Source organism: Hippichthys cyanospilos, chromosome 12 (genome assembly GCF_059441005.1).
Source record: "Hippichthys cyanospilos isolate Australia breed blue-spotted pipefish chromosome 12, RoL_Hcya_1.0, whole genome shotgun sequence".
Lineage (NCBI taxonomy): Eukaryota > Metazoa > Chordata > Actinopteri > Syngnathiformes > Syngnathidae > Hippichthys > Hippichthys cyanospilos.
Genome location: NC_142380.1, coordinates 7,844,733 through 7,871,010, shown reverse-complemented (window position 1 = coordinate 7,871,010; position 26,278 = coordinate 7,844,733). Strand labels below are relative to the sequence as shown.

At 40.6% G+C, this 26,278-nt stretch overlaps 1 protein-coding gene across 6 annotated transcripts in view; it reads right to left on the bottom strand.

Moving 5' to 3' along the window:
• LOC148414687 (receptor-type tyrosine-protein phosphatase mu) overlaps positions 1-26,278 on the bottom strand; it is a 148,960-nt gene that overhangs the window by 39,680 nt on the left and 83,002 nt on the right. For 4 of the 6 annotated variants that reach the window (XM_088429132.1, XM_088429130.1, XM_088429134.1 and 1 more), the window contains exons 12-16: positions 19,400-19,673; positions 16,383-16,419; positions 14,857-14,931; positions 12,244-12,379; positions 9,148-9,177 (exon numbers count right to left, since the gene is read on the bottom strand). In XM_088429132.1, the coding sequence (XP_088285258.1) occupies positions 9,148-9,177; positions 12,244-12,379; positions 14,857-14,931; positions 16,383-16,419; positions 19,400-19,673 (552 nt within the window). The remainder of the gene's footprint in view (positions 1-9,147; positions 9,178-12,243; positions 12,380-14,856; positions 14,932-16,382; positions 16,420-19,399; positions 19,674-26,278) is intronic. The other 2 variants (XM_088429135.1, XM_088429136.1) reach the window with 1 other exon arrangement.

The window sequence follows — 26,278 nt, the reverse complement described above, 5'->3', positions numbered from 1 at the left end:
CAGTTTTTAGAAATGTTTTTAGCCAAACACTTGAGAAACATAGAAACAAATTCCTAGCATTGAATGTTTGGACTCCAAACTAAATGTACACAAAATATAAAAATATGTCAAATGAGTTAAAAATTGTCCATAAGTCATTTTTCGTGAGATGAGGTAAACATAATAAGCTGGAGTTTGTGGTCACATTAACTTCTATTAGGCGGCTTTGAAATCAAACAAATAAAAGAGTGAAAAGATGGGAGGGGAGGGACTTCCTGACCCAAATCCATCAGAGGTGCTTGTGATTGAGAGTCCGCCATGTTTTTTTTTTTTTGACCCATAAAAGCACAATCACTGCCACAAACTCAGTTTGAGTCAATATTTAATAATTTTTTTTTTAAATACATGACGTTATTTTTACTTTATCATAGTCCTAAAATTTGAACGGGATTATAGTCATTCAAGTTATTCTTATTCATATTGTCATAATTAAGGATGAGCGGGTACGGATAGCAATTATCGGTATCAGGCTAATACCTGCACTCATTTCAAGGTATCAGTATTTGCGATGGCAGCCGAAACTTGTATCAGCCTATGAGTAGTTTGAGAATAACAAAACTAGACATTAAAAGTGAAAAAAAAGAAGAACATTTCTGTTCATTTAAATTTTAAGATAAATGCTATCTTGGAACAGGTATACCTTTTTTTTTTGCCATTATTTGACATATCAAAAGTATTGATGGCTGCTCAAGAGTTGAATCCTTGTACTGGTTTTGGTCTGAGAAAAGTGGTATGGAACAGCATTGTTCCAGAGTGTGCTTTTATTTTGAAGGATCAGCTTTGGACAGGATGTCAATGCACTTTGGCTTCTATTGATTTCTTTTTTCAACGTGTGAATTATTTTCGTCTTTCTTCAAAATTGAAAACTACACTAGGTGATATAAATGGAATATTTTACTTAGTTCTTAGATATTTTCCGTTTTTCTCTTTTTTTTTAGAATAAGGGCTAGGTAATAAAATCTCTATTTTCTACAGTCATTCTTGGTGATTATGATTTCAATCAATTTCAATTTAATATATAAACAAACATTTAAGATTGATTTGATGAAAAATATGCTTCAGACAACATGCACTGATTTACAATAAGTTTTGACGTAAACTTAATAGCTTTTACAAAAAAAAATAGCTGCTGATAGCTTGTGCGTAACTTGCTTAAATGTTACAATTAGTTTACTGTCAACTGTTGTGTAAAACTACTATTTCACAATTTAGGAATGACCCAAATTGATTCGATTTACAGTCTAGCTCTATTTAAAAGCCAAAAAAAGTGACGTTTTATGTGTTTATGAGCAGAAGACCAGAAAAGAAAAAGCAAAGCTCACCGTGGCTTAATAAATTGTTCATTTTGTATATCTTCCTGACATTGATAAGCGTATAAAAGCGAAAAAGAAAAAAAAAAAAAAGGAAAAGTTGAAAGCTAACGCACAGAGAGCCAGCCGAGTGGAAGGATCCCTTCTTTAATCAATGTGATTTCTTTTGTTGTATTTCTTCTTTTTAATTCGAAATGCTGATTGTTTTCCTCTCTGATTTCAGGGCCTCTTGTCTCTTCCCACTATTTTAATTTGATTTCCACCGCTGGTACGCGTGAAATCTTAAGCGGCGGAAAGTCATCCCAACTTCAAAACGGGGAATTTCTTTCTGACGGAATAAAAGGGAGATTTCCCAAAGGAGAGGCTCTCTGAAGCCGAGCCTGACCTCAACCACGGCGGGAGGGGAGAATAGAAAAGCGTCCCCGTGGCCATTAATAAAAGATGGGAGTCGACGCCGCGCCATTCCTCCAAAAGTAGCCGCGACGGCGTCGGAACCGCGAGCCGGCCTCCGCTGCGCCCTCCCGTTGCTTTGTTGCTCCTCTGTTTGCTCAATTTCCCTGCATATGGCGGCGGAAGGAGGGGGAATGCGGGGAGGCGCCCCCCCCGCCGCCCGCTTGCTCCGAGGGCCTCGGCGTGACGCTAATGTTCTCCTCGGCAAGCGAAAATTGACAAAGATGTGACATTTTCACGCCGCCGAGCGCATTGGCTCCTCTTAATGGGCAATTAAGAGAGCAAACAGAACGGCGACGTGGCGTGTAAGCGCGACGCGGGAGGGGGCGTGGCAATGGCCGCCGAAGCTTTCAAATGGAAGCCCACTATGACCAAATTCGGTGAAATACCGCGTTCTAGCTTACCCCACCCAAGAATTTGTCAAGTTTTTATCCAATCAGACAAATAGCACTCTATACAACACAAAAATAAACAATAATCATTGACTTGACTGCTAATAAATCAAACCGTTTGGGCTTTAATTCTATGGTTGTCTTGACCGCTTGAGGGTAGTATATCAAAGACACAGTACATACGTACATACTACGTTCTATGTTGGTATATACGTACGTATAGAACATACGTCCATATGTATGCACGTAGGTGCATCCATGCGAACGTACATATTACGTGCATACGTGTACATACCTAAATACGTCCGCATATACATACATACATACATACATACAGAGTACATATATACATACAGTATGTACATATGCATACATGCATACATGTGTACGTACCTACATACATACACAAATGTATTCTTCCGTGGATGCATACGTACATACTGTACATGCATATGTACATAATACGTACTTAAATAAATACGTATGTATGTACGGACTTTCGTATGTAAATACAATCGTACATCCAAATATCCGTACATACATTAACTATTTGCGTACATACATAGGCAAATTTTTGGGTTGACTTCTATTTTAATCAACAGAAGGTGGGAACGCAACTCATATAGATATACAGCATAATGGAACAACACTCAAAAACATATTGATTGACAAATATGTCTCTCTCTATATGTATGCACTTTTGTATTGATGTCCGTACATCATAAACCTCAAGTTTTTTTCACTGCAGCTTCATTCTATTGCTAGTTAAATTCCAAACAACTTTTTGGGCCAAAATTGTAGCCGTTGTATATTGCCAATTACTCTGATAATCAATCGATAAATTTCACTGGCTCTAAAACACACATAACCAATATATTCAATATCCATATTTGCTCATTGTATGGTACTGTTCACATTGACATGATTAGAAAAATGCTCTCAGTCAACAACAAAACAAATCCTATCTTGTATCTCGGATCTCTGGTATCTCATGATAGTAGCTCTAGGCAAATCCTTCCATTCATAACGGTGCGCATTTTGCAAAAATGACATCAAATTTCTGCACTTTGGCGCCCTACCGAGTGACATCCCTGTTTACTTTCAGCATGTGCCTAGCGGTGGAAGCGGGACGTCGCGGCACGGATGAGGGGAAGCCGTTTGCTCGGCAGAGCGCCTGATGAAGATGAACGACGACGCTAATGCCGCGCTAATTTATATGAGGCGGGAATTTAATGACGGATGACTGGATTAACGACTCTTACGCGCCACCAGAGATAAGTCGGAGAAAAGTGCGCCGTAAAATGTTTGCGCGATTTGATAAATGGGACCATTCGTCATGTCGTCGTACCAACAACAAGAGCGCAAACCTCCGTCAAGCCTCGTGAAATCCACGCGGAACGTTCGATCATTTTAATTAGGGATGTCCCGATCACGTTTTTTTTCGTTCCGTTTGCAGTTTTACAAGTTGGCAGCTGCCAAACCATTTGCCACCCCACATGCCTCCTCATTGCTGATGAATCTATCGATACGATTTTTTTTTTTATTGTAAACAATTCATCTATTGTCTCTAAAGTGTGTAAAATATTGGTTAAAAATCGATTCTTTAATTTAATACCTCAACATTGTAATGCACTGTCAAATAATAAAACAAACATCACATTTACTCAATCAAAATGAGGCAACTGATTACAAGCAATATTAATATAATTGAAAATTTCCCTTAATAATGATCAATTTAAGGTGATTTAGCTTTGAATAGAAAACAAAAGGGAATTAACACCTAAATAAGAAAATACAGTTTGCCAAAAAATATAAAAATTCAAAATGTGCAAATAGAATAAATAAAAACATAATTTAATAACACAATCAAAAGTTGATATATTGACTTTTGTTTTCTATTCCAAGCTACTTATATTCAAAGGATAGTTATTAAGTGTTTGATTTAATCAGTAGAAAAAAAATGCAACGTACTAACTTTTTTTTTATAAACAAAACTATGGCAATATGACATTTTTAGGTATCTTAAAAGATTTACTTTCATATCAAGTTTTTCCAAGTATGCACAGCAATCTATTCTGTTTCCTATGCGAAGAATGACTAATATTAGCGCCGTACTGAGAATCCAAGAAATTAGCCTCGCAAAATAAATTCACGTCAGATAAACGGAGGAAAGATGCGTCTGGTCTTTTCGATGGTCGAAGATGATTTGAGATACAAGTGTAAAACTTGCATCTCAAGGCGCCAGCGTCATCAACAACATAACAGATGGCACATAGCCGAACTAAATGTGCTCATCAAGGGCAGAAAGTACACAGGGACGGATGCACACAGCGGCGTGAAAGAAGACATGAAAAACGTATGAAAAAATAACCGCAACCAGCAGTAGAACGGAAAACAATTCAGGCAAAATTCATGCTGAGTCGGAGGGTTTTGAAGCTCCGCCTTGAAAGCGTCATTTCCTGCCACGGTTGGCTTGTGGGCTGAACTCCTGCGGCTCGGAGGCGCTAATGAGGTGCGACTGATGTTGTCGCCCGCAGCGTTTTTTTTGCCTTGCCTCCGCAAACACCTCCGTGAACTCGAGCTATTCTCTTTGGTTGCCCGTGAACTCTCTAGGATGATTTCTGGCTTTTTATTTTTTTTTTTTTTTACCCCCACCAAAAGTTGTGTTTGCTTTGGCTTAGTTTTACTTTTTGTGTTGAAGTTACTATGCAAAATTTGTCTTATCGTACTTAAAATTTTGCCGGGTATTTTGGAGCATTCACCTGTCCTAAAAACAAGAAAGGTAGATCCGATAGCATAAAGTGTTTTAATGTGTACACTTTCATTTTCCGTTAATGCCTCATCATTTCTATAAACAAAAAAAGTTCAGATGTTCAGAGAGAACGAAATATGGTTCCCTTTCTTATACATTTGCGTCCACTGTCCAATGGAAATTTGTCTTTGGTCTTCTTTTGACTCTCTGGAGATACTTTACAAATTCCTGGTGTCCTCAGTTGAGGACATCCTGGCCTTTTCAATCAAGTTCAATTAGCGCTCTTGCTGAGACTAAATGGACACAACAGTGAACAAAAATGAAGGGGTCGTGTCTCAGTAGGATACCTGGAAGCATATGAGGTACTAAGCGAGGGAAATCTCCACTTTCATTCAAACATAAATATGCCGATTTGCTAAATATGATGCATGCTCAATAAAACTACAAAAATGAAAGATATAAGGAATCAAATATGGTTTCCTTCTTTGTACTTCCTGTTCTTTTTACTATAGCCCTCTGAGAGCCAGCCTATTCTTTTGTGTCCACTGTAATGGACTTTTTTTTTTTTGGAGTAAGCTTACTTAGTCCCGGTGTCCTCAGTTGAGGGCGTCAAGGCCTATCTAATCATTTTGCTTTCTTGCTGAGACAAAATGGACAAAACGGCGGAAACAAATGAATAGGCTGTGTCTCAGCAGGACTTAAGACAACAAAGAAGATTCCCGACGAATGAGATGCCAAACTACGCTACTCGTCCACAAAGAACAACATTTGCAGTTCAAACAGACGGCAACATTGTCCATAGCGAGGACTAAAGGTCTCCCCTCGAAGAAGGGCTCCCCAAGCAATAATCCTCCGGCTGGGCCCCTTCCTCCCACTTGCTCATCATCATGCAGCGCCGCTACACTGCTGGCTCTGCCAGGCTGCTTGTAGCAATTAGCGTGAGTCTTGCTGCACGCTCGCTGCACGCTACCTCTAATGAAGGCGTTTGTTCACTGCCTCCAGCGCGCTTGGGCTTCACACGCCGCGTTTAGCGCACCTCCCGTCTCCCGACGCTGTATCACCCGTTATTTATGACGCCGTTATGTACGAGCGCCAGAAAAAAAGAAGCAATGGTATGAGCTTCAACTAGCCACTTTTGTTAGGGTCCCACAAAAGGCTCTACTTTGCCGCTTGGGTTAACTGCAGTGCATTTTTATGCACTACAGAGCTCTCTTTTTTTTTTAAACCCGAAAAATTTGTGTACAGTATATACTATCGTTTTTGTGGGTGCACTTCAGCTAGAATTGACAGCCTCTTGTCTTTTTGAATGTTTGAAATTGGCGAAACTGCTCGAAAGCAGCTGTGCAATAAATGGTACCAAAAATATTCACTGATCCCTTTTTGGTTGCACTTTTAGTAGCTTTATTGGGTTATTGCTTGAACTCGTCGCTAGTTTTGACTACAAATCACATTTCAACTACCATTCAGAAATTTTGCTGCCATTTTTTGGTTTCAAAAACTACAGCAATTTTACGGCACCGACTGAAGATACAGTAGGCTATACATTTGCTTAAATCCACAAATTAACTAACTAGCTGTTGGTGTTAGCATTACAGTATGGACTTGAATCCACAATTCTGCAAATATTTTGATGTTTATATTCATTTTCATAGTTTCCCATAGTTCGCCATTTTTAAAGAACCAGCCTCTTTTAGCTAATGAATAAAATGAATACAAGTGTCCAGTTGTTTTGTTCACATAAAGGCCCTAGCTTGAATGAGCTGCTAGCATTAGCATCACATCAGGGCTTCACATCATTAGCTAATGTTCCTGAGCTGTAGGTTTCTTTCTTAACATATTTTTATGACAGTGGCAAGCACGTGAAAGTATGAAGTTATTTCAGGATTAAAATTGACTGCTAGTTAGCATCATGTCAGTCCCCTTCGCTACTTTTGGGTTCTTCTATTGTGGAGAAAACTTAGCGTGTTCAAACTGGGCTGCGCAAAATGTTTTTTCTTAATTTTTTGTACATACCACCGCTGTAGTTTAGGCAGCACTTATCTAAGGGAATGAATACATTCAGATGAGCTTTTGGACGTTTTAGCATTAGCGTAGCTACTGTCGCTCATGGGACCCGGGTAGCCCTTGAAGGTGCGACCGCCGCGGCACCACGTACACCGAGGGGCGGCTGGCTAGCTGATTAAAGGCCGCGCTTCTGAGTCGCCATTTGACAGCACATGTGAGCGCATGCCTAACGAGCATGCCAAGCAACTTGAGCCGGCCGCCACCTCTGGCGACGGCGGCGGCTCAAGCGCACATTTTGGCGAAAGGCCTTTGATGCGCGTGCAAAAGTATTCACGGGCTTCATCAATCATAAAGGTAAGCGCTTGCATGTAAGGAGGATGCTCCACATGAACCCCGATAGCTAGTTTATATTAATTAGCCATTAAAACATGGATAAGAACAGCTGTCCTAAGGCAAAAAGTTCACTATCAAACCGGAGTGTCCAAGGATAAATCCGTAAGCCCACCAGATGTCAAGTGATTGCTAGCATGGTGTTAAGAAACTCCCGGAGCAGGGCCTGGTTCTAGTTTTTATTAATTAGGGGTCAAAACATAAATAAGAAGAGTCGTCATTAGTCTGAAACTTTCCATTCAATTAAGATGACTGACAGCATACAGGCAGAATACGCTGCAAACATATTTTGCATTCATCAATTTTCTTTTAAGGTATTTATGAAAAATGATCACAGAGAAATGTCCTTGGATTCTTGATATTAATTAGGTATTTGAATTGTGTTTTGAAAGCAAAAGCGTATAGCTGAGAAACCAAAGAAAACATGGTTGATGATGGCAAGTCATTCAATTAGAGGGGGATACGTCTTTGTCATATGTGTTTGTGTTGAGCGGCCGTCAAATTGAACACGTTTGTGCTTAATTTATGTTTCGCTATGTCTTTTATGATTTTTAAAAAATATTTCTAAATCAAACCTGTAGATTGTGCCTAAGTAGTGACAACCTGGTTACCTAAATTGTTGCTTTATGATCAAAATGAAGATTTGCTTTGTTTTGAATAACAACTTTCACGAAATATATTTAAGGTTATGCATTTATGTTTCACAAATAATGACACCAGTGCGATTTGGCATAAAATTAAAGTATGTAATGGTGAATATTTTAAGTAACCGGGCAAATATGCGCCATGATTATTTTTGGCCAATTTTTGACTGGCTATTGTCGCTCGGGTCCTACCTTACAAACTTTGCATTTCATCAAGTTAATAGAAAAAAAAAATGCCGTTTATGTGCTAAAATAGCAGCAACTTGGTTGCCTGAAAAGGTAAATCACAGTAACACACTTTCTTCATTTACGGTAAAAAAATGTATTGATATTGTTGATGTTACACAGCATATTTTGTGATCGTAAAATCAACAGTATCAATACTATTTTTTACCTTCATGTAGAAAACGTGTTATCGTAATTTAACGGTAGTTTTTTAGCAACCAAGTTGCCGTTATTTAACCGTAAGAACAGCTATGTTTTTGTATTATTTATTTTAACGGTTATTAAAACAAAGTTCAGACTGGTAGTTTTCAGAGTAAATAAAAGATGTAAGACAGACTTTAATTTCATCCTATTGACACAACTATCTTCTGATGAGTCCAGCACCTGACGTGTAACGTGACAGCTAGCATTCAACTAGCTAATTTTTAGGTAGGTGTTAAAACGCAAAATCTTTTCATCCAAGAAACGCGCACGGCGAACGTGAACAACATGCCGAGCGTGACGGTATTATCTTCAGGTGCATTGTGAGATGTCCTTTGAAGCGAGGCCGCTTGGGCGCCGTCCCCGCGATCAACGCAGATTAGCCGCAAAGATGGCACACCGCACAATGTAAGCCCGGCGCCATTCAGCGCTAGGTTTGATTGTTCTGTTCTGCGATATTTAAAATGGGAAAGTAGGATAATAAAAATCACTGGTACACGTGCAAGTAAAGCCGAAAGCATGCCGGAGCGGATGAAAGAAAATCAGGTAAGCCGGAGAAAAAGCATGAGATGTGGGAGGATGGGATGGGATGGGGCGGGGGGGAGAAGAAGAAGTGCATGCCGAGTCAGCGGCTCATCTTGCAAGTAAAAAGTGGCGTGGACATGAGGGTGAAGTAAGGAAGGCGTGGCGCCTTGGCATGCGGGAGAGAAAGGATGGCGACGAACAATTTGCTTACTTACAGGTAGTAAGTGTAGGAGTGATAGGTTCTTCTGCCGAGTGGGGTGGTGGTGGTGGAGGTGGTGGTGACGGTGACGGTGGTGGTGGTGGTGTTAGGTTTTAAGCAGTGGAGGACGAGGAGAGAGAAGAGGGAGAGGACGGGGATGGAATGGAAAGAAAAAGTCAAAATATATTAATGTTTTTGGAAGAAAAGAAAAAAAAAAACTAAATCAGACATGGTGGTAACACGTGGATGCTCGACTTTTGTGAGGTGGCGCCATGATAGCAAGTACGACATCGCATCATCGCCGTTTACTGACCTGAACTCATTCATTGCCGGTTAACATGGATCTTTGACGTCTAGAGGCGTCATTGGCAGTGAATGAGCTAAATGCCCTTCAGAAATGCCACACGAAGTCAGTTACTTACCGCAAGTAATGCGATTTTCTTTTGTCTATATATGCCGACAAGATCTAGGGACATATAGAATAATTAACTCGATCCTTGCCAAAATGGATCTTTGACGTCTATAGCCGTCATTGGCAGTGAATGTTAAATGTCCTTCCGCAAACTGGCACACTAAATAATTTACAGCAATGCATTTTTATTCTTCTATATACAGTGTGTCAGCAATGTATAGTGATTGGTAGAACAATGAACTCATTCATCGCCAGATTGGATCTTTGACGTCTAAAGACGTCATTGGCAATGAATGAGTTAAATTCCCTTCGATGGAATGGTACATTCAGTTATTTACTGTTTATTTACATTTTTATTCTTCTATATATATTCTTCTATATATGCAGAATGAAAAACTCATTTTCTGACAGTCAAAATGGATTTTCAAAGTCTTTGACAGAAATGATATTTACCAGAAATAATGCACTTCTACACATACATTTCCTCAAGGGATATGCATTGGATTTTTGGTCCATTTTAATTAAAAAAATAATGAGCAATTGACATTATGCATTATTTTTATTGCTGTCAAGCAATTACGTTTTTTTAGCGAACTGCAACATTTTCCTTAATTGCGGGTAATCACGTTTTTCCACAACTATTTTATATGAAGCTTGTAACATATATTTAATTGAATAAAATCGTGGAATCAAAACAAGATCACCAAAAAAAGTTAAAAAAAAAAAAGACTATGACTGCTGTAACAGCTTTGGTAAATACAATTTTTATCCGATCAATCATTGAAATAATCGATTGTCGAATCAATTCTAAAAATATGAAACCATGCCTGTCCAATAGAAATGGATCTCTAAGGTCTACATCCGTCAATGGCGCTGAAGACGTGTCTCCGTTTGCTCGACAGAACCGTCCTTGGACATGATTGTTGGTTCAAGCAAACTGTTAAATAGAAACGTGATCCACACGTAAAAAAGAAAGAAAAAAAAAGTCCATAACTGACCTTTGAGGTCAGCCCTTAACAAGGCGCCGGCATGTCGCCGCATGCGACTTGGATTAGCCAAGCCGACACCCCGGATGGCCCATGACATTTGTGCCAAATTCTCCCGCCTCGGCCTTGATGGAGCCTAAGTGAAAACAATTACCGCTCGGACGGGGACCGCCACGGAAAAATGAAAACTCTTCATCAGCGAGGAACAAAACACAAATCAATAAACGCCTTCCATTTATATCTCTTCTGCTTATAGAAGATGCTCAAATTTGGCCCAAAATGGCTGCTTTCAAGTAAAATGGATGACTTTTCAGTTTTAGGAACGTCTCGGACTCTTGTGCGTTCTGTTATGATAGACATCGTCCACCCTATTTCAGGGTTATTTCTTTATGTTTGTTTTGTGGCCCCTATCCTAGTGAGATGCGAAAATTTGAGAAAAACAAAACATTTGGAGAAACATGAGGAGATCAAGAGACACGAGCTTTGCTGTGGTATAGCTGCTTTGTTCATTTTTCATCTCGCAAGGAGATGTTGAACATGTTCAAAAGGAAATCAAAAAGACCAGTTTTGGAATCATTCAGAATGTTTAAAAAATGTCTTAAGAGCATCTTAAGAACAATCGAAACCTTCGCAAAAGTCCACCAAACATTTGCCAGATGTTAAGCTCCTTAGGTAACACACTGGGGGCGAACGCTGGCAAATGTTCACAAGGTTTTGTTCAAGGTCTCTAAGGTCACCAGAGGTCGCAAGATGTTGTTGTCGCAAGAGAAATTGTCGTGAACCTGGCGACCTTGAGAAACCGTGGAGGAGATCAAAGGAGTTTCTACCTTTGTGGACACTCTCCAGCAAGCGCCCCTCGTGGGATGCTAGCTTTAGCATATTAGCCTTCTTCCTCTGGCTTTGTTTATTTGGAAAAAAAAAAAAAAATCAGTGCTACATGAATCCGCATAGTGCGGCGGTCTTATTCACTGGCAAGCATGCCAAGCTGCTCGGCGGCACAAGTGTCGCCATTTCCCGCCCAATCAGAAAGACCGTCCGTTTCTTAACGTCACTGGCGTCGGCGTCTTTGGCGGGAAATGATTTCTGCGCACAAACGCGGTTCTGTAGAATTTGGTAAATCTTTACCGCCCGTTTGCATAAACGTGCAGACTTTGCCTAAGTCTATTTTCGAACTTCATGAGAACAATTGTGACCTTTGACGAAGCCTGACGAAAATATCCATTTGCCACCTTGGTCAACTTTGGCCCCTCCGAGGAACGCGAGCATTAGTGAACTTCGCGGTCCCATTTTTCAACAGGATACATGTACTCGCCAAAATTATTTTCATATCTCGCCTGCTTTTTCCAACAGATACGACGGGAAGAATGAAAGAACCCGTGAGAATTTTCTGTCCCCGCGCGACGTGAGGGCTCGCATGGCAGCAGAATAGAAATCCAAAAGTATAAACAGGGAGGAAAAGACCGCTTGATATTTGCAGAGCTTTGCTTATACGAGCGCCTTATGTAAACGTAGCCTTTAGCTACGCAGCCGTACATACTTGGAATTTTAGAATTTTTTTTTTTTACGCCTTATCTCCCTCGCAGGGCTTGGCGGGCTTCCCGCCGACGGCGTTTGTCGGCGGGTGCGATGTAAGGGGATTAATACTTCCTCGATGGGGCGTGACCGCCTTGATTGAATTAATTTTTCACGAGCGGCGCAAGAAATGGCCGCTTACCTTTTTTTCATGAGGAGCACCACGCCGAGGAAGATGATGACGAAGAGCAGGATGCCGGCGATCACCCCGGCGATCTTCACCGTGTGGTCCGTCTGCTTCTCCGGCTCCACCGCGTCGGGTTTGTGGGTGGCGGCGCCTGGACAGAGGACCGGGTTTAGCCAAAAAGAAAGAAACAAACAAACAAAACGATAATCTGGGCACTTTTGATATTTTTTCATTGAACATTATGGGTGAGTACCGAAGGTCACGTGATGACAGCCGGAAAAGTAGCGAGCACCAATACCAAGTGTCAGTTTCAGGCCGATACATGGCCTTTCTGTTTCAAAGGTATTAGTGGTATCGGTACTTTGTATCGGGATCGGTGCCTCCTCAAGATTTGAGGAACTTGCACTGAAAAAAAGTGATATCAAATAGCCGTAATTATTATCATTATTATAATTACAATATCGATGCGTGGCCTTTTTTCAAGTTATCGGTTCTTGTGAAATTCCATAACATTTTAAAGGAAACGCTGTATTGTAATATGTATTTCTTTGTTCAAGATATCGGATGGCAACTGATACTAGTATCGGGAACTCTCTTGGAGCAGTTTTATGGTTATTACATAGAAATTAGAAGAACCGAAAACTGTGATTAATTTCATGGAATTTTAAGGAAAACATTTTCTGGAATATTATTGATGGGGTGGAAATTGCGGATCAAAAGTAATACAAGTCTCTGTACTTGGTATCGGGGACATTCATTAGTTGAGCTCTCGTACTGGTATCCTACTGAAAAAAAGAGGTATTGAAAATCCCTAGTTGCTATACATGTCCAGATTTTTAGTCCGAATATGTTGAGGTAGATTTTTATGCTGATTTTAAAAAAAGATTCGGACTTAGTAGAATTGGTGGAATGAGTCAAAAGATGGGGAAGAAAAAACACAAATGAAGCTGAGGATATTTCATATTAGGGCTGGGTGATACGGCCCAAAATTCTAGTCTTTTAATCCGTTTTAACTTGAATTTAACCTGCTCACATTCTTTCAATACCAAAGACGTATTTTTACGTTTCTTCGTGAAAATCTTATTTAAAGGTTTTATTTACTAAAAACTAAATCCTGTGGCAAATATTGACACAACAACAATGTATACTGATATTAAATCAATTTTAAGGTGAACATTATGCATAACTTGCTCATACTCATTCAATACCAAAGACATATTTTTACGTTTCTTTCATGAGTCTAGGCATTCGATCCTAGATATTTATTGATTAATTTAGGTAAACTTCATGACCAAACCAAACTTAAAATTGATGCTCGAACCAAAGCAGCAGGCGGCTTGTGCCATTTCAGGCATGGGGTCATTAGTTTTTTTGTTTTGTTTTTGGTGAGTCTCCTCATGATGGACATTAAAACAACGAGAACAGAGCTTCCATGGTGGAGGTAATAAATAAAAAGCAGATCTTGTTAAAATTCCGCCTGCCTCCAACGAGCTGCGCGAGTCGCCGGGAGAATCTCAATCCCGCCGGGGGGTCGAGACGGGAATACAGACGAGCCACTTCCTTTTTCCTGACCGCCTCAAAGTGAGGATTTGTCACACAGGAAAAAAAAAAAACATGCTATGAGGTGGATGATTGCTAATGTGTCCAATGGCCGATGGAATAAATAAAAAAAAAAAAAAAATAAGGAGGAAATCCGTTGATAGCGAGCTAGCGAAGCGAGAAAAATATGTCAATAGGATGGATATGCATCTTTTTCCTTGACAGCAAGGCAACAAGGCGTCCAAAATGGCTGATGTAGCAGTTCATCATTCTACATTTAGTGGCGCTGATCTTCAGGTGCAGGACACTTTGCGTCTTATCGTTTTCAAACCGGATTCCTCCAAGTGTTTTGGTTATTTCCGGGCTTTTAAAATATGTATCTTGTGGGGTTTTATCTTTTCCGCCCGCGCTGCCTCCAGCATCTTTTGTCTCGCGATTAAGCGAGGGTGAACTTATCTCGCTCGGAGCTTGGTGCAGTATGCGGCCAAAAGGTTGGGAGTCTCTAAGAGGACAATATGGAATTGCCCACATTTATCTAAGCCGCTAATGCCTGAATGTTGTTTGTGCTTCTCAACATCGCTGCGTGTCGACTGTTTAATCTCGCCACAGTGGCGCGCGCTACACATGCTAGGGAATCTTCACCTAATTGGGACAATGTTGTGGATTTACTACCTACAGTACCAGTCAAAAGTTTGGAAACACCGAGAGCCAGTACATTCCTGGCTTTTGGTGCATTCTCCATTTTGTCTCATCGGGATGGAATAGTCAGTTGCATCCCACCCAAAGACATAAGACAATATTTTAAAAACGCTACTGAGGAAATTCGTTGGGTTGCTCCAAGAATATTTATATCTTAAATGATTACATAGAACACATTTTATTAAGCACCCACATATGAGACCCAGCTTATTGTTCTGGTGTGTCCATTTTTATTTCACAAGAAATGTTATGTATAAAAGGTACTAATGAAGTGTGCATTTGGTATTGGTGACTCCGGTCAGAAGTTTAGAAACACCTTCAAATTCAAATGGTCTTGCGCAGATATAGAAATTACAGCTGGTTGTGGAAATTTTTCAATTTGCTCCTGACCTGTGAGTTGGTGATCACCGGCTGCTGGGGCGATGCGGAGGTACGGCGTGGTCAGCTGAGTCACCAAAATGGCGGCTGAGTGCAACGCAGGGTGAGTAGATCCACCAAGCCATGCAGCAGGTCCACACACGTACGCACACACACACACACACACGCACAAAAAAGAGAAAGCACACTGACTCACAACACTCCGGACTACCTATTTGAGCACACTAAATGGACATAGATTTTGGGACACTGAGCTGTGAAAAGCTACAAGAAATCAATATAAATTGATGCTTATGCAAATGTTGTAGTTCATTCTCCACAAAATTAAGACTTCCCTCTAAACCAAACCTTTCCAAACAAAGCAACAAAAAAAGGGAACATATCCTCTGCCATGAGTCGGAGGTGTCCCAATATTTTTGTTCACGCAATATAAGGCCACTCCAATGAAAATACTGTGACAAATAGAACTTTTTTAATTGCAGATTTAAAACAGCTTTCTTGCTTTTCCACGGAAGACGATAGTATTGATTTTTCCCTCCAGAATATTTTTTGACTTTTCATTTCAAATCTTGTTAACCATCAATTTGTTGTGCACCGTGTGAATGTTGTGCACCGCACATCTTGTAACGGTGACTACATAATGTGGTTTACCACCGCTGGTATATGAATGTGTGGTTTATGAATAATGTATCCGTTATAAAGCTACATAAAAGTGATATATTATTGTTAGTATTATTATTATTATAAGTCAAGTCGTTCAACCCATGAGTGTTAAGTTATTAGTGGTGCCAAAACATTATTCATTTATTCATATATATATATATATATATATATATATATATATATTACATATACATGCATGCACACGGACACACACACACAAACTCACCCTTATGTCCATGAAAACTAATATTGAGGTGTTGATATACAGTATTCAAATTCTGTGCTTAATTCCCTTTAAAATGATATACAATACATGGAGGTAGCTGAAAAATTGACAAAGTTACTGCAATTTGAATGTTGCCAAGTTGAAATCTCTAGTGTGGAGAAAAACGTATTTAAGGTTTTGCCACATTCATCTTTCAATGGTGCGCATCGTCTGCTAATCCCTTATTTTCATACACTTTAATTACAATTTTAATCTTTAAGTAGGTGGTTTTTGTAGAAAAGCCCAAAACGGACAGCTCTGTTGAAAAATGTGTATTTTCATCAATAACTCAAAACTAATCTCCATGACATGAGCCTGCTTTTATGAAAACGTATCTCTCTCGCTCCTCGCTCATACACACACATACATACATCATAAACATATATATACACATACATACATCATAAACATAAATATATATATACATACATACATCATAAAAATAAACACACACACATATATATATATATATATATATATATATATATATATATATATATATATATATATATATATATATATATATATATATATATACACACACACACACACACACACACACACACATATATATATATATATGTAAAATAGATCTTAAAATGGGTCCTACCTTTGGTGGCAACTCGGACACAGTCGATTTTGGTCTCCTGTGCAAAAAAAATAAATAAATAAAAAGATGGGGCAGAAAAGAGAATTATTATGATAGCAAGAATATAGCGTATTGAGCTTTACAAGATACACAAGCACAAAATATCACGTGGCCAGTAAACAGACAGCACGGTGGCCTCCTGCGAGAGACCTTGTGTGTGAACATATAACAAAGGGCCAGCTTCGCATTAAAAAATAAAAGGGGGAGCGCTCACAGAAAGCCAGGGAGCGAAGTTTGCAAAACACTAGAGCGCTGAAAGGAAGACATGATGCAGGCGGGGACAAGGAGGATGTGAGCCGCACAAAGGGTGCCCCCAGATGTCCCTGAGACGGGCTGGCAGCCTGATACTCGTCGGCCGCTTTCAGGGAAGTGAGTAAAACACTCAGCCTTTTGGTCATCGTTAAAGCGCGTCATTGAATTTGATACTTGATAATGAGCATGCGTTTGTGTAGCAGAACCCCCCCCCCCAAAAAAAAAAGACTATTGTGTCCAAGGTTACGCGATTATACGTGGCGCCAATTTTAGAGTGTGTAAACATTGGACTGCGTAGACCTTTTATGGATTAACCTTTTTGGGAGTTTGGTAGCTGAGATTTTTTCTTTTAATTGTAAATGGCAATGGTAAAAAGACAAAGCAATACATACATATACATATATATTAGTGCTGTCAAGCAAGTCATTCTTTCAACCTTTTATGGTGTCCTGCCGTGTCCTGCATGTTTTCCAAGTTTCACGATGTAACACGCCTGACTCAAATGATTAGCTCACCAGCAAGCTCTGCAGAAGCTTCATAATGATCTTGATCATTTGAATCAGGTGTGACATTTGGAAAATATGCAGATCACGGGTTTCCGAGGACTGGAGTTTGATGCATTCAGGCTTTAAAACGTTGACTAAATAATTGTAAAAAAAAAAATAAAATATGTTTTTAATCCCATTTTTCAACAACTATTTTATGTGGGAACTTGAAAAGACCGGAAGGAGATCTGAGGTCAGGTTCCTGTCCGCTCTCCTTGCAAGAAAGAAAACCTTGTTGTCTTCCTTCTGTTATTTATTAAATGTTCTAGGTTGCTTGAACCTAACACAACCAGTCAAGCTAAGGTAATACATAATAAACATCCATCAGTTTGGTTGCAAGGTACTGTATAGTAACATTAATATTCTAATATATATCTTCAAAACTGTTTCACATTTATGTGAGACACCAGATTGTTTTATTTATTTTTTTATGTAATCCTGGAGTCACCAGGTTAGGCCCCAAAACCTATTTTAAGTCCTGAAACTTAGCAACTCTGGTCGGAAAAGTTTGAGTATGTGCTGTATTGCAGAGTGCCAAGTGGCTAATTGAATTCAGGCCGGGCCTCACACGTTATTAGCGCTGCCCTGCCGCCTCCCGGCACGGACGTGCCTCCGCTAACTCAAGGAGCCCGGCGTTGCTACATTCTCATTCTGCTCCATCGGCTGGGGCGCTTCGCAAATTGCTATCGAGCGACGAGCGGGGAGGGACGGGAGCGAGGGTCATGTAGCGCGCACTTGAAGACAGGCGCCCCGCGACCCCTACGATCCGTCGGCTGGCCCTCCTGCGACAATTAAAGGCCATCGTGAGGCGGTAAACGCGAGCTTGGTGTTTGGCAATAACACTGATGCAGTTAAATTGATTGCATGACCACCAGGGGGCAGTATAAAACAGACAGAAAGGCACACAAAGACAAATTTCACAGCTGACTCATAAGCGTAAGTATAAAAAAAAACCTTAGAGTTGAAAAGTATACAGAATACACACCTGTGAGTATTGTTATTGTCTGTTTACAAGTGGTGCTTCACCATTAGTGTTAAAAACTATAGCTGTAACAATTACACTGCTTATCGCAGTGATTCTCAACGTATTTTCAATCATGTGCACCCTTTAGCCAAGTACCTCATATACAGTGTACTGATTTACAAAAATCAAAACCAAAAATATACCATCTGTGTCTGATTTACCAAACTTTGGAACTACATTCTTAGTTGTACCTCTCGTGGTATGTGATTAAGCAACTGCGGGAAATAGATGCCGCAACGGAAAATCGCATCACTAACGACAATGTGCATGTACACTTAAAAATAAAGACATAAAACAAGGGTGTCATAAGCCCATCCTTCCCTGCATGTTTTGTTTTTTTTCCATCGTCCCAACACACCTGATTCAAGCTCAGCGGAAGCCTGATAACAATCCTGATCATTTGTGTCAGGTGCGTTGCAGGAAAGAAATACCAAAACAGGATAGCAATCCTCAAGGACTGGGTTTAGACACCCCTGGCATACAACCTTTTACAAAGGAGTCACACTATTCATCTTGAGGTTGCTTGTTGTTCCAATTAATTTGCTCTGAATTTGAAAAGAAAATTGTATCTGTCCTGTCACTGCATGAATAAAAGCATTTAATTAAATTTGCTGCCTGCAGGAATCCTGTTCAAACCAAGCAACATTTTATCAATGCTTTTTTTTTTAGAAATCTACAATGTTTAGTGCATTAGAATCAAGCTAGAATTTAAAGTGATACTTTATAGACTCATTGTTTTTTGTTGTTTAGTTTGACAAACTCCAGCATGGACTGCTAACACAATTAGCTAAAATGCTATGTAAATCAAATGTACAGTGGTCGTACTTTCTGTTTGATTTGCAATCAAAAACTTGAGCTACGATAGCTGTATTGCGGCAGTGAACTCAAATTGTTTCATGCCAAACCCAGGAAAAGATTCCTATCAAAATAAACATCAAAGTCAATTACAAGATACAGTAATTAAATATTTGAACACAAGCTGTGCAGCAACACATGTAGACAGACAATATAAAAATATTGAGACATCTATTCTTCAGCCAATGTGAAGAACAACTCAATACAGGAGATTATTCTGTCATTTACGGTAGTAAAGTGAAATCCTTCTTTGTTTTTAAGAATGAAGGACTGACTCTAAATGCCTGCTCCAGCCCACTCACCCCATTTGCAGTGCTGACAGCCTGGTAGTAGATACTGTAGCTCTTCTGTGGCAGCAGCGGCGCATTCCAGTAGCCGCTATAAGTCTTGTTGTTGCCCACGGTGAAGGGCTGCGGCCCGTGGATGCCACCGCCGGGGAACTGGGCGGCAAAGTAGTAATGCGAGTTGAGCTGAGTGGCGTTGTGGAAGTGGATGGGCACCGGGTAGCAGCGCAGGATCTCGGCCGTGCCCCGCGCCCGCCTCGGACGCTCCTCCTCAACCACAACTTGGTAGGCGCTGCAAAAAAAAAAAAAAGCAACATAATTTTGGGAAAAAATGGTCTAGAGATCGTTTGTTTTTCCCACATTCCCCGCCCAATTGCCATGTAATCTGGTAAGGGCCAATAGGAAGGAACCATGCAACATGCAAATTTTAAAGAGGAGCGAGAAAAACATGAAATTCTTTGTGCTATTTTCTCTGTTTTGAAATCCAGAATAAAACTGGCAAGCCACATCAAAGGGGAATCACTGAAAGCAGACATCAGGGAACTGAAATTTCACATGGTAACAACATGCGAAATTTCAATGAGTTATCACACTACCAGGAGTGTACCATTGCTTGGCAAAAATACTGTGAGAATGATGTGGAAAAAAATGACCAAAAAAAAAAGATCAAAATACTGCAAAGGGTTTAAAAAAAAGTCTAAATAACCCATGTCAGAATTTGAAAATGATGTCATACATTTTACTTTGAAGCAGCCATATTGGGTGAAGACAATGACAGATGACAAGATGGCCCAAATGAGGCCCAATTGGGGGAAGGTATGCAGGAAATTGCAGTTTTGGGGGAAATGGCTTTTCAAAACATGATGATAGAACAAACAAAAACACCGGAAACCGAACAGGAAGTGGTCCATTTTGTTTCGAGTATCCGGTGTTCCACAAATTCTGTTTCTAGCGTACGTCCACAAACTTGTATTTCTACCTTCACCCTTTGACCTCGGCGTGACTGTAATTAGAGACGTCATCGTCTTTTCTGCCAGGATTAAATACTTCTTCAGCTCTCTGCTCAGCGCTAAACAGGGAAGCCGCCGTGAGTTTGGCAAATGACGGCGCGAGGCGAGCCAGGGTCCCGGTGATAAAGTGTCGGGTTAAGGAGTGCATGCTGTACACGCTAAGGCGCACTTCATCATCCCCGCGCCAACCACAGGGAACAATTGATCATCCGTGTGGCGTGTGCGCGCGCTACGCTCGGAGTCTACCTTAGGCCCTCTACACGCCAACCCGTTGCGGATCTGCTCAGAAAAATCACTAGGGACACACTGCAATGAGGCCAACTACTGTGTTGTGTGTGCGCATGCGTTTGATGTAATACTACTCCGTGGCCATAGGCGGCGATAGTCGCTGTTCCTACCACTTGGTATACATTATTACTTATACGCAAGTAGACGGACTGCTTTAGTAGACATCTACTAGACAGAACGTGTTTGCGCAGGACATGAAATGTGATTCAAGACAACCAATCAGTTTCAGGAAGGTAAAAACAGGAAACAGAAATAAAGCGCAACCTTCCAATTGGGGAAATTAATGAAAGAAATTGAGAATTGTTTTGGTCGTAACATTGCAAAATTAGTGAATGTTTTGCACTTTACATCTCGACGTTAGCAAGGAGCAGCTGCGAGCAGACAAAGCTTGCTGATCTGTCGGGACACCGCTTGCATGATAAAGCAGGCCGCCGCCGACACTGGCGAGTCCCCGCTCCAAGCCCAGTTGGCCGACTAAGTGGACAAAGTGGGCTCTGTCAGGCGCACAGAGAGGCCGCAGTGGCGGGTCAGCGCCATACGCCACGGCGTGAGAGAGGGGGGAAATGCAAAACTGGGTGGACATTTTCTCATCAAAGTTGAGGACATATTTGATTTTGAAATATAAAAGTCAAGGTCATGAAATATGAAGGGAAAAAACTGCTGTATTGGAATATATAGTTTTATATATATTGGAATATATTGTTTTTTTCTGTGAAATTGTGCCATTATTTTGTATCAAATCCTTAGAGGTATCGATATTTGGTATAGGTGACTACTCAACAGTTGAATACTGATATCGATCTGAAAAAAGTGATATCAAACGCCCTCACAAGAATTCAACAAGGATATATTCTTTACCATATATTGTATGGCAATACTTTTTAACTCGTTTGGCGTATTGGACATGGGTGAATATAATTTCAAGATCATGTAAAAAATTAATCTTATCATTTTGCTTGAATGACTTCATATCATGTGGATACGACGACTCTTCCTAACAAAAAAGCTGAATGAGAGGAAATAAATGCGTACTTTGTGTTCCACATACGTGCAGCTAGTTGGGGCAAAAAAAAAAAAAAAGCCTGGAAAAGTCAAAGTCAGACTCCCGCAGGTCTCCCTCTCTCTCTCTCTCTCTGTGTGTGTGATAAGATGATGCGGGTTATTTAATGATACGGCTCCGGGACGGCTGCTTTTCCTTTCCCGCGGCAAAGTAGCGAGCGCCAAAGGCAAGGAAGCTCCCGGGGTTAACAACTCGTGTCATGTGCAAATCTCAACCTGCTGCTTGCCGCCTGCACACGCCACACAATCATAATAAGCATTTTTCAGCACTTTGTTGACGTGGAGAAGCAACAACTTCACGAGATGATTTGGGAGGGTTTTTTTTTTGTGTGGGGGGGTGCAAATTTTCTGCTCTTGTTTTTCAATAATAACAACTGCTGTCATATTCATGCGATGGCATGTCACAGCGGCAAGGATGATTCACTTGGACCAGCCCAAGGCTGAGGACACAAAACATCAAACAAACAACATGAAAGCGGAAAGAAGCCAGGAACGATCCCCTCGCAGCGTTCCTTTTCACGGCAAATTTTCGAAACGATCAAATGTCGACGCACACGTGAGCCGGCGTAACCTAAAAAGCGTCAGCAAAGGGGGATCATTTATGCAGATGAACTTCATGAGCGTTCAAACGTTTTGCCAAAATGGAGCCGTCAAAATTCATCCATGTCGCAGACGATCGAATTAATCTGCAATTAATTTAATAATCGAGTATTCGTTTAAAGCGAGTGTTTAACTTGAAATTGTCTGAATCTTCTAGTTTCTTAGTATTTTCTGATTTCTTTCATCAATCAAATAATATCCCATAATCAATTAGAGGATCAATAGAAAAATCGGTTCTTAAAATATTTGATTGTGAGGGTTATAGATTCTTCAAAGCAAAATGGCTGAAGATGTAAACTTTGAGAACATTTTATGCATCATATTAAAAACATGTCAGTCAAATCTTTTTGTTGATTGGGTCAACTTATTTAACAGGAAGTCGGCCATTTTGGAAAAGGTATTTGGGCCCTGAGATACTATGGAGCCCCTTTTCAAAAATTTGCCAAAATGGACTCCTCAAAGCAAAATGGCTGACTTCCTGTTCCATTTGGAGCATGGGTCTTTCCGTCATGTTAATGCACCAAAACATGTCAATCACATTTTATTGATTGCTAAAACAAATGTAACAGGAAGTCAGCCATTTTGCAGAAGACATTTGGGCTCTACTTAAAAACTAAAATACCAAAAAGAAAAAAAAAAAAATCCATTCTTCAAACAAAGCCATTTGGGACCATTTGGAAGCAGAGGATCCATGCTAAAATACACGTATTCTTTGCCAATGACTGATGTCCTTTTTACATTTTGTATCATTTTGTTGACTTTTTTTTATGAGTTGCCTCAATTTGTTGCTCCTTTCCTGGAAGCGACGTTTTTGTGGGGTTTTATGGGCTAATATGGTCTCATAATAGTTCATAAGGCATTAGAGCACAATAGCGTATATGAATAGATATATTTGATGTGAGCTGTTAAAAGTGAGTTGGCAGAGGCCCATGCGGTCCCGCCACAACCTGCGCCGACACCAATTAGCCCTCGGCCTCACCGCCCAACTGCTTTCATAGATTCTCCTCCGCAGACTAATTACGTCCAATTGACTGGCCATTGAGCGGATAGGGGCCACGGGAGTCAAATTTATTTTTCATGTGGGCTGATAACAGGGGCGGCGGCCTCCCTATCTCCATCCTGACTCACGCTAATGCTAATGGGGGCCGATTTAAAGCGGTCGAGAACCAAACATGTGCGGCCGACTCGTCGCCGCGGCTCGCGCCGTAATCGGCAGGTGCGAGAAGATCGTGATTTTGGTGACATGTTTAGTCGCAGCTATTAGCGCGTGCCAAGCCTCTGGCAAAGAAAGTTACCGCTTATTTTAGGGCTGTGTCAAATCGCTTGCCGTGCTCTGCCGCTGATAAGCTGATGCTACGGGCAGGGGGGAGTACATGTACATTAAAAAAAAAACAAAAAACAGTTAAGCACGATTCAAAATATTTTCAAAAGTACCATATCAAAACAATGCACTTTCACAAAAATTGCCCTATGTTGGGAAAATTAGTGGGCACCGCATTGGTAACCCCTGGTCTTGACTATACTTCAAGGATATCACAAATTAATATTTTCAGAAACGATTATTCTCTCGATTATTTGTACTATGGGATCAAATGCCATTTTGCAACAGTGTATCACATAAAAATGATCATATTTTACCGCTTACCAACCAAATTTTGTTGTTTATGTATTTAGTGATTAAAATAATCATTTAAACAATAAAACAATAATATCACACAGGAGTGTTAATGGCCTTTAACAATTTAAGCTATAGTGCAATTATTTTTTACTGAAAAAAAAACCATATTTTTGCAAAGATTTTGATTAAACACAAAATATAATCAAATATACTGTGTGATCAAATCAAATATGCTTCTGCCGCAGCTGCTACGTTGCTGCTATATATATATATATATATATATATATATATATATATATATATATATATATATATATATATATATAACAACTAATGTATATACAACAACTATGTATAGGTTTGAAAAGGAAAAAAATATAACCTATTACAAAAAATGCTGAAGGCAAGGCTGACAGTATTTAAAAAAAAAAAAAGTTTATCCCTCTAACACGAGTGTTTTATTTTCACTCCATGCCAAGCACTTGCCACGCTCTCTGCAGATTATCTGGCGCTACAGGGAAAAGCAAGGCATCTCATTTGCAAAAATTCAAACATCTCCACTGGCTGGAGGCAAAGGTGACGACGGCAGAAGAGGTCTGATTTATCGGCGGCAAAGATAAGCGGAAGCATCTCCAATCATTTATTGCCGCACAAGCTTGTAAACATTTATTTTGATGCGAGGTGGGTGGATTCTGGCCGCCGACTACGGGGGCAAACCTTCCTGCCACATTATTGATAGACAGTCGCTGTAATCCTCTTAAAGGAACACTGTCCCCTCTGGTGAGAAATGTTCCCGGAGATTAGCGGCCCAATCCCAGCCGTACATATTTTGCATACGTATGATAGCAATTAGCTTCTTGGCGGATAATCTCTGCCGCTGCGACTTGAATTTGGACGCAGCGGCGGATGCTTAACGGACAGTCGTCATGGCCTTATCGTGTCATCTCCCAGCCCGCTTCCTGCAAAGCAACTCGAAAACGCCCGCGGGCACTATCAGCTCCCGAAAGCAAATCAGCGAGTCATGTGATCAAATCAAATATGCTTCTGTCGCAGCTGCTCCGTGTTGCCTCTATAAACCCCCCCAAAAAGTGACCAAATCCCTCTCTGGGGCTTTAAAAGTGATTTCCTAAAGTGTTCCATTTCAGAATTGAATTAAACATCAACTGAATTAAAGACCTTTTCCAAATAACATTCAAGGTCTTCTGTGTCAGTGAGGTCACTTGCCCTTATTGCTCAGTTGTGTTTTAAAACATTCAAATCTGAATATCGCAGCACATTTTGATATCCTCTTTTTTTAAGCAGTTGAAATCAGTGAATTTTTAAGGAGGGCGGTCCCGTCTCATTCGAGTGAGCAACAGGTCAACCCCGCTCCCGCTCTGCTGCAGGGTCAATGCCTAATGTACCTCCTTGATGATCAGGTGTGGATCAGGTGTGGAGCTGCTGCAGTTATATACCAGTGCGGCTTATAGCTAGAAAAATGCAGCACTTATATTGGTATCTGTCTGAAAAAGAAAGCGGTATCTAACATGAATAAAGGCCACAATATACGACGACGAAACCACCGCGCCCGAGAAAAAGCAACCTATCAGACTAGGCATGACTGACGAGATGTCAATCAATTGTCACTGAAAGGTGAGGGGGAAAATAGCAAACTTCCACTTTAAATCTGAACAGGTATACCAAAGATTGTGCGTGAGGGAAATGCTTAGCTCAGCATTGTGTGACAAAGATTATGACAGTTTAAAAAAAATGAAGAGAGAGGAAAAAGTAGGCAGAAGTTAGCTTCGGCAAATACTTTTTTTTTTGATGGGGGGGTGGCGGTAAACAAAAGCAGCAGCCTGCTGCGCTAATTAATGGAGGCTGTGATTCACCACGTGCTTCGTCATCATTTGAGCTTCGTAATTGGCCCGCTGACGAGACGCCAGGCGGAGCGGGTCCCCCGCCCCCCCCCTGGACGCTACCTGCGAGGCCATTAAAAAGCCATCTTTCTTGCTGTGAAGGCAAGTCACGCTAAACACTGAAATGGTTACGACTCGGCGGAGACGCTTGTGCGTGTGCAGCGCAATCTCTCGAGTTTTCTTGCCCGCTTCTGCTGGGGCAACCATGCTCAACCGCGAGCCCCTGTAGTAGTCTGCTTCTTAGCAATTACCGTTTTTTTTTTTTTTAAGTGATCATTTTTTTCGACAGTTGTTTACATGCATTTACAACTTTATGTACTTTTTTTGTTTATATTTGAGGGCACTCCAGAGTGACTTGATCAGATGGTTGCCCACCAAAAAGCAGCATCGGTTGGGATTTCATGCCCCCTCCCCAAAAAAAAAA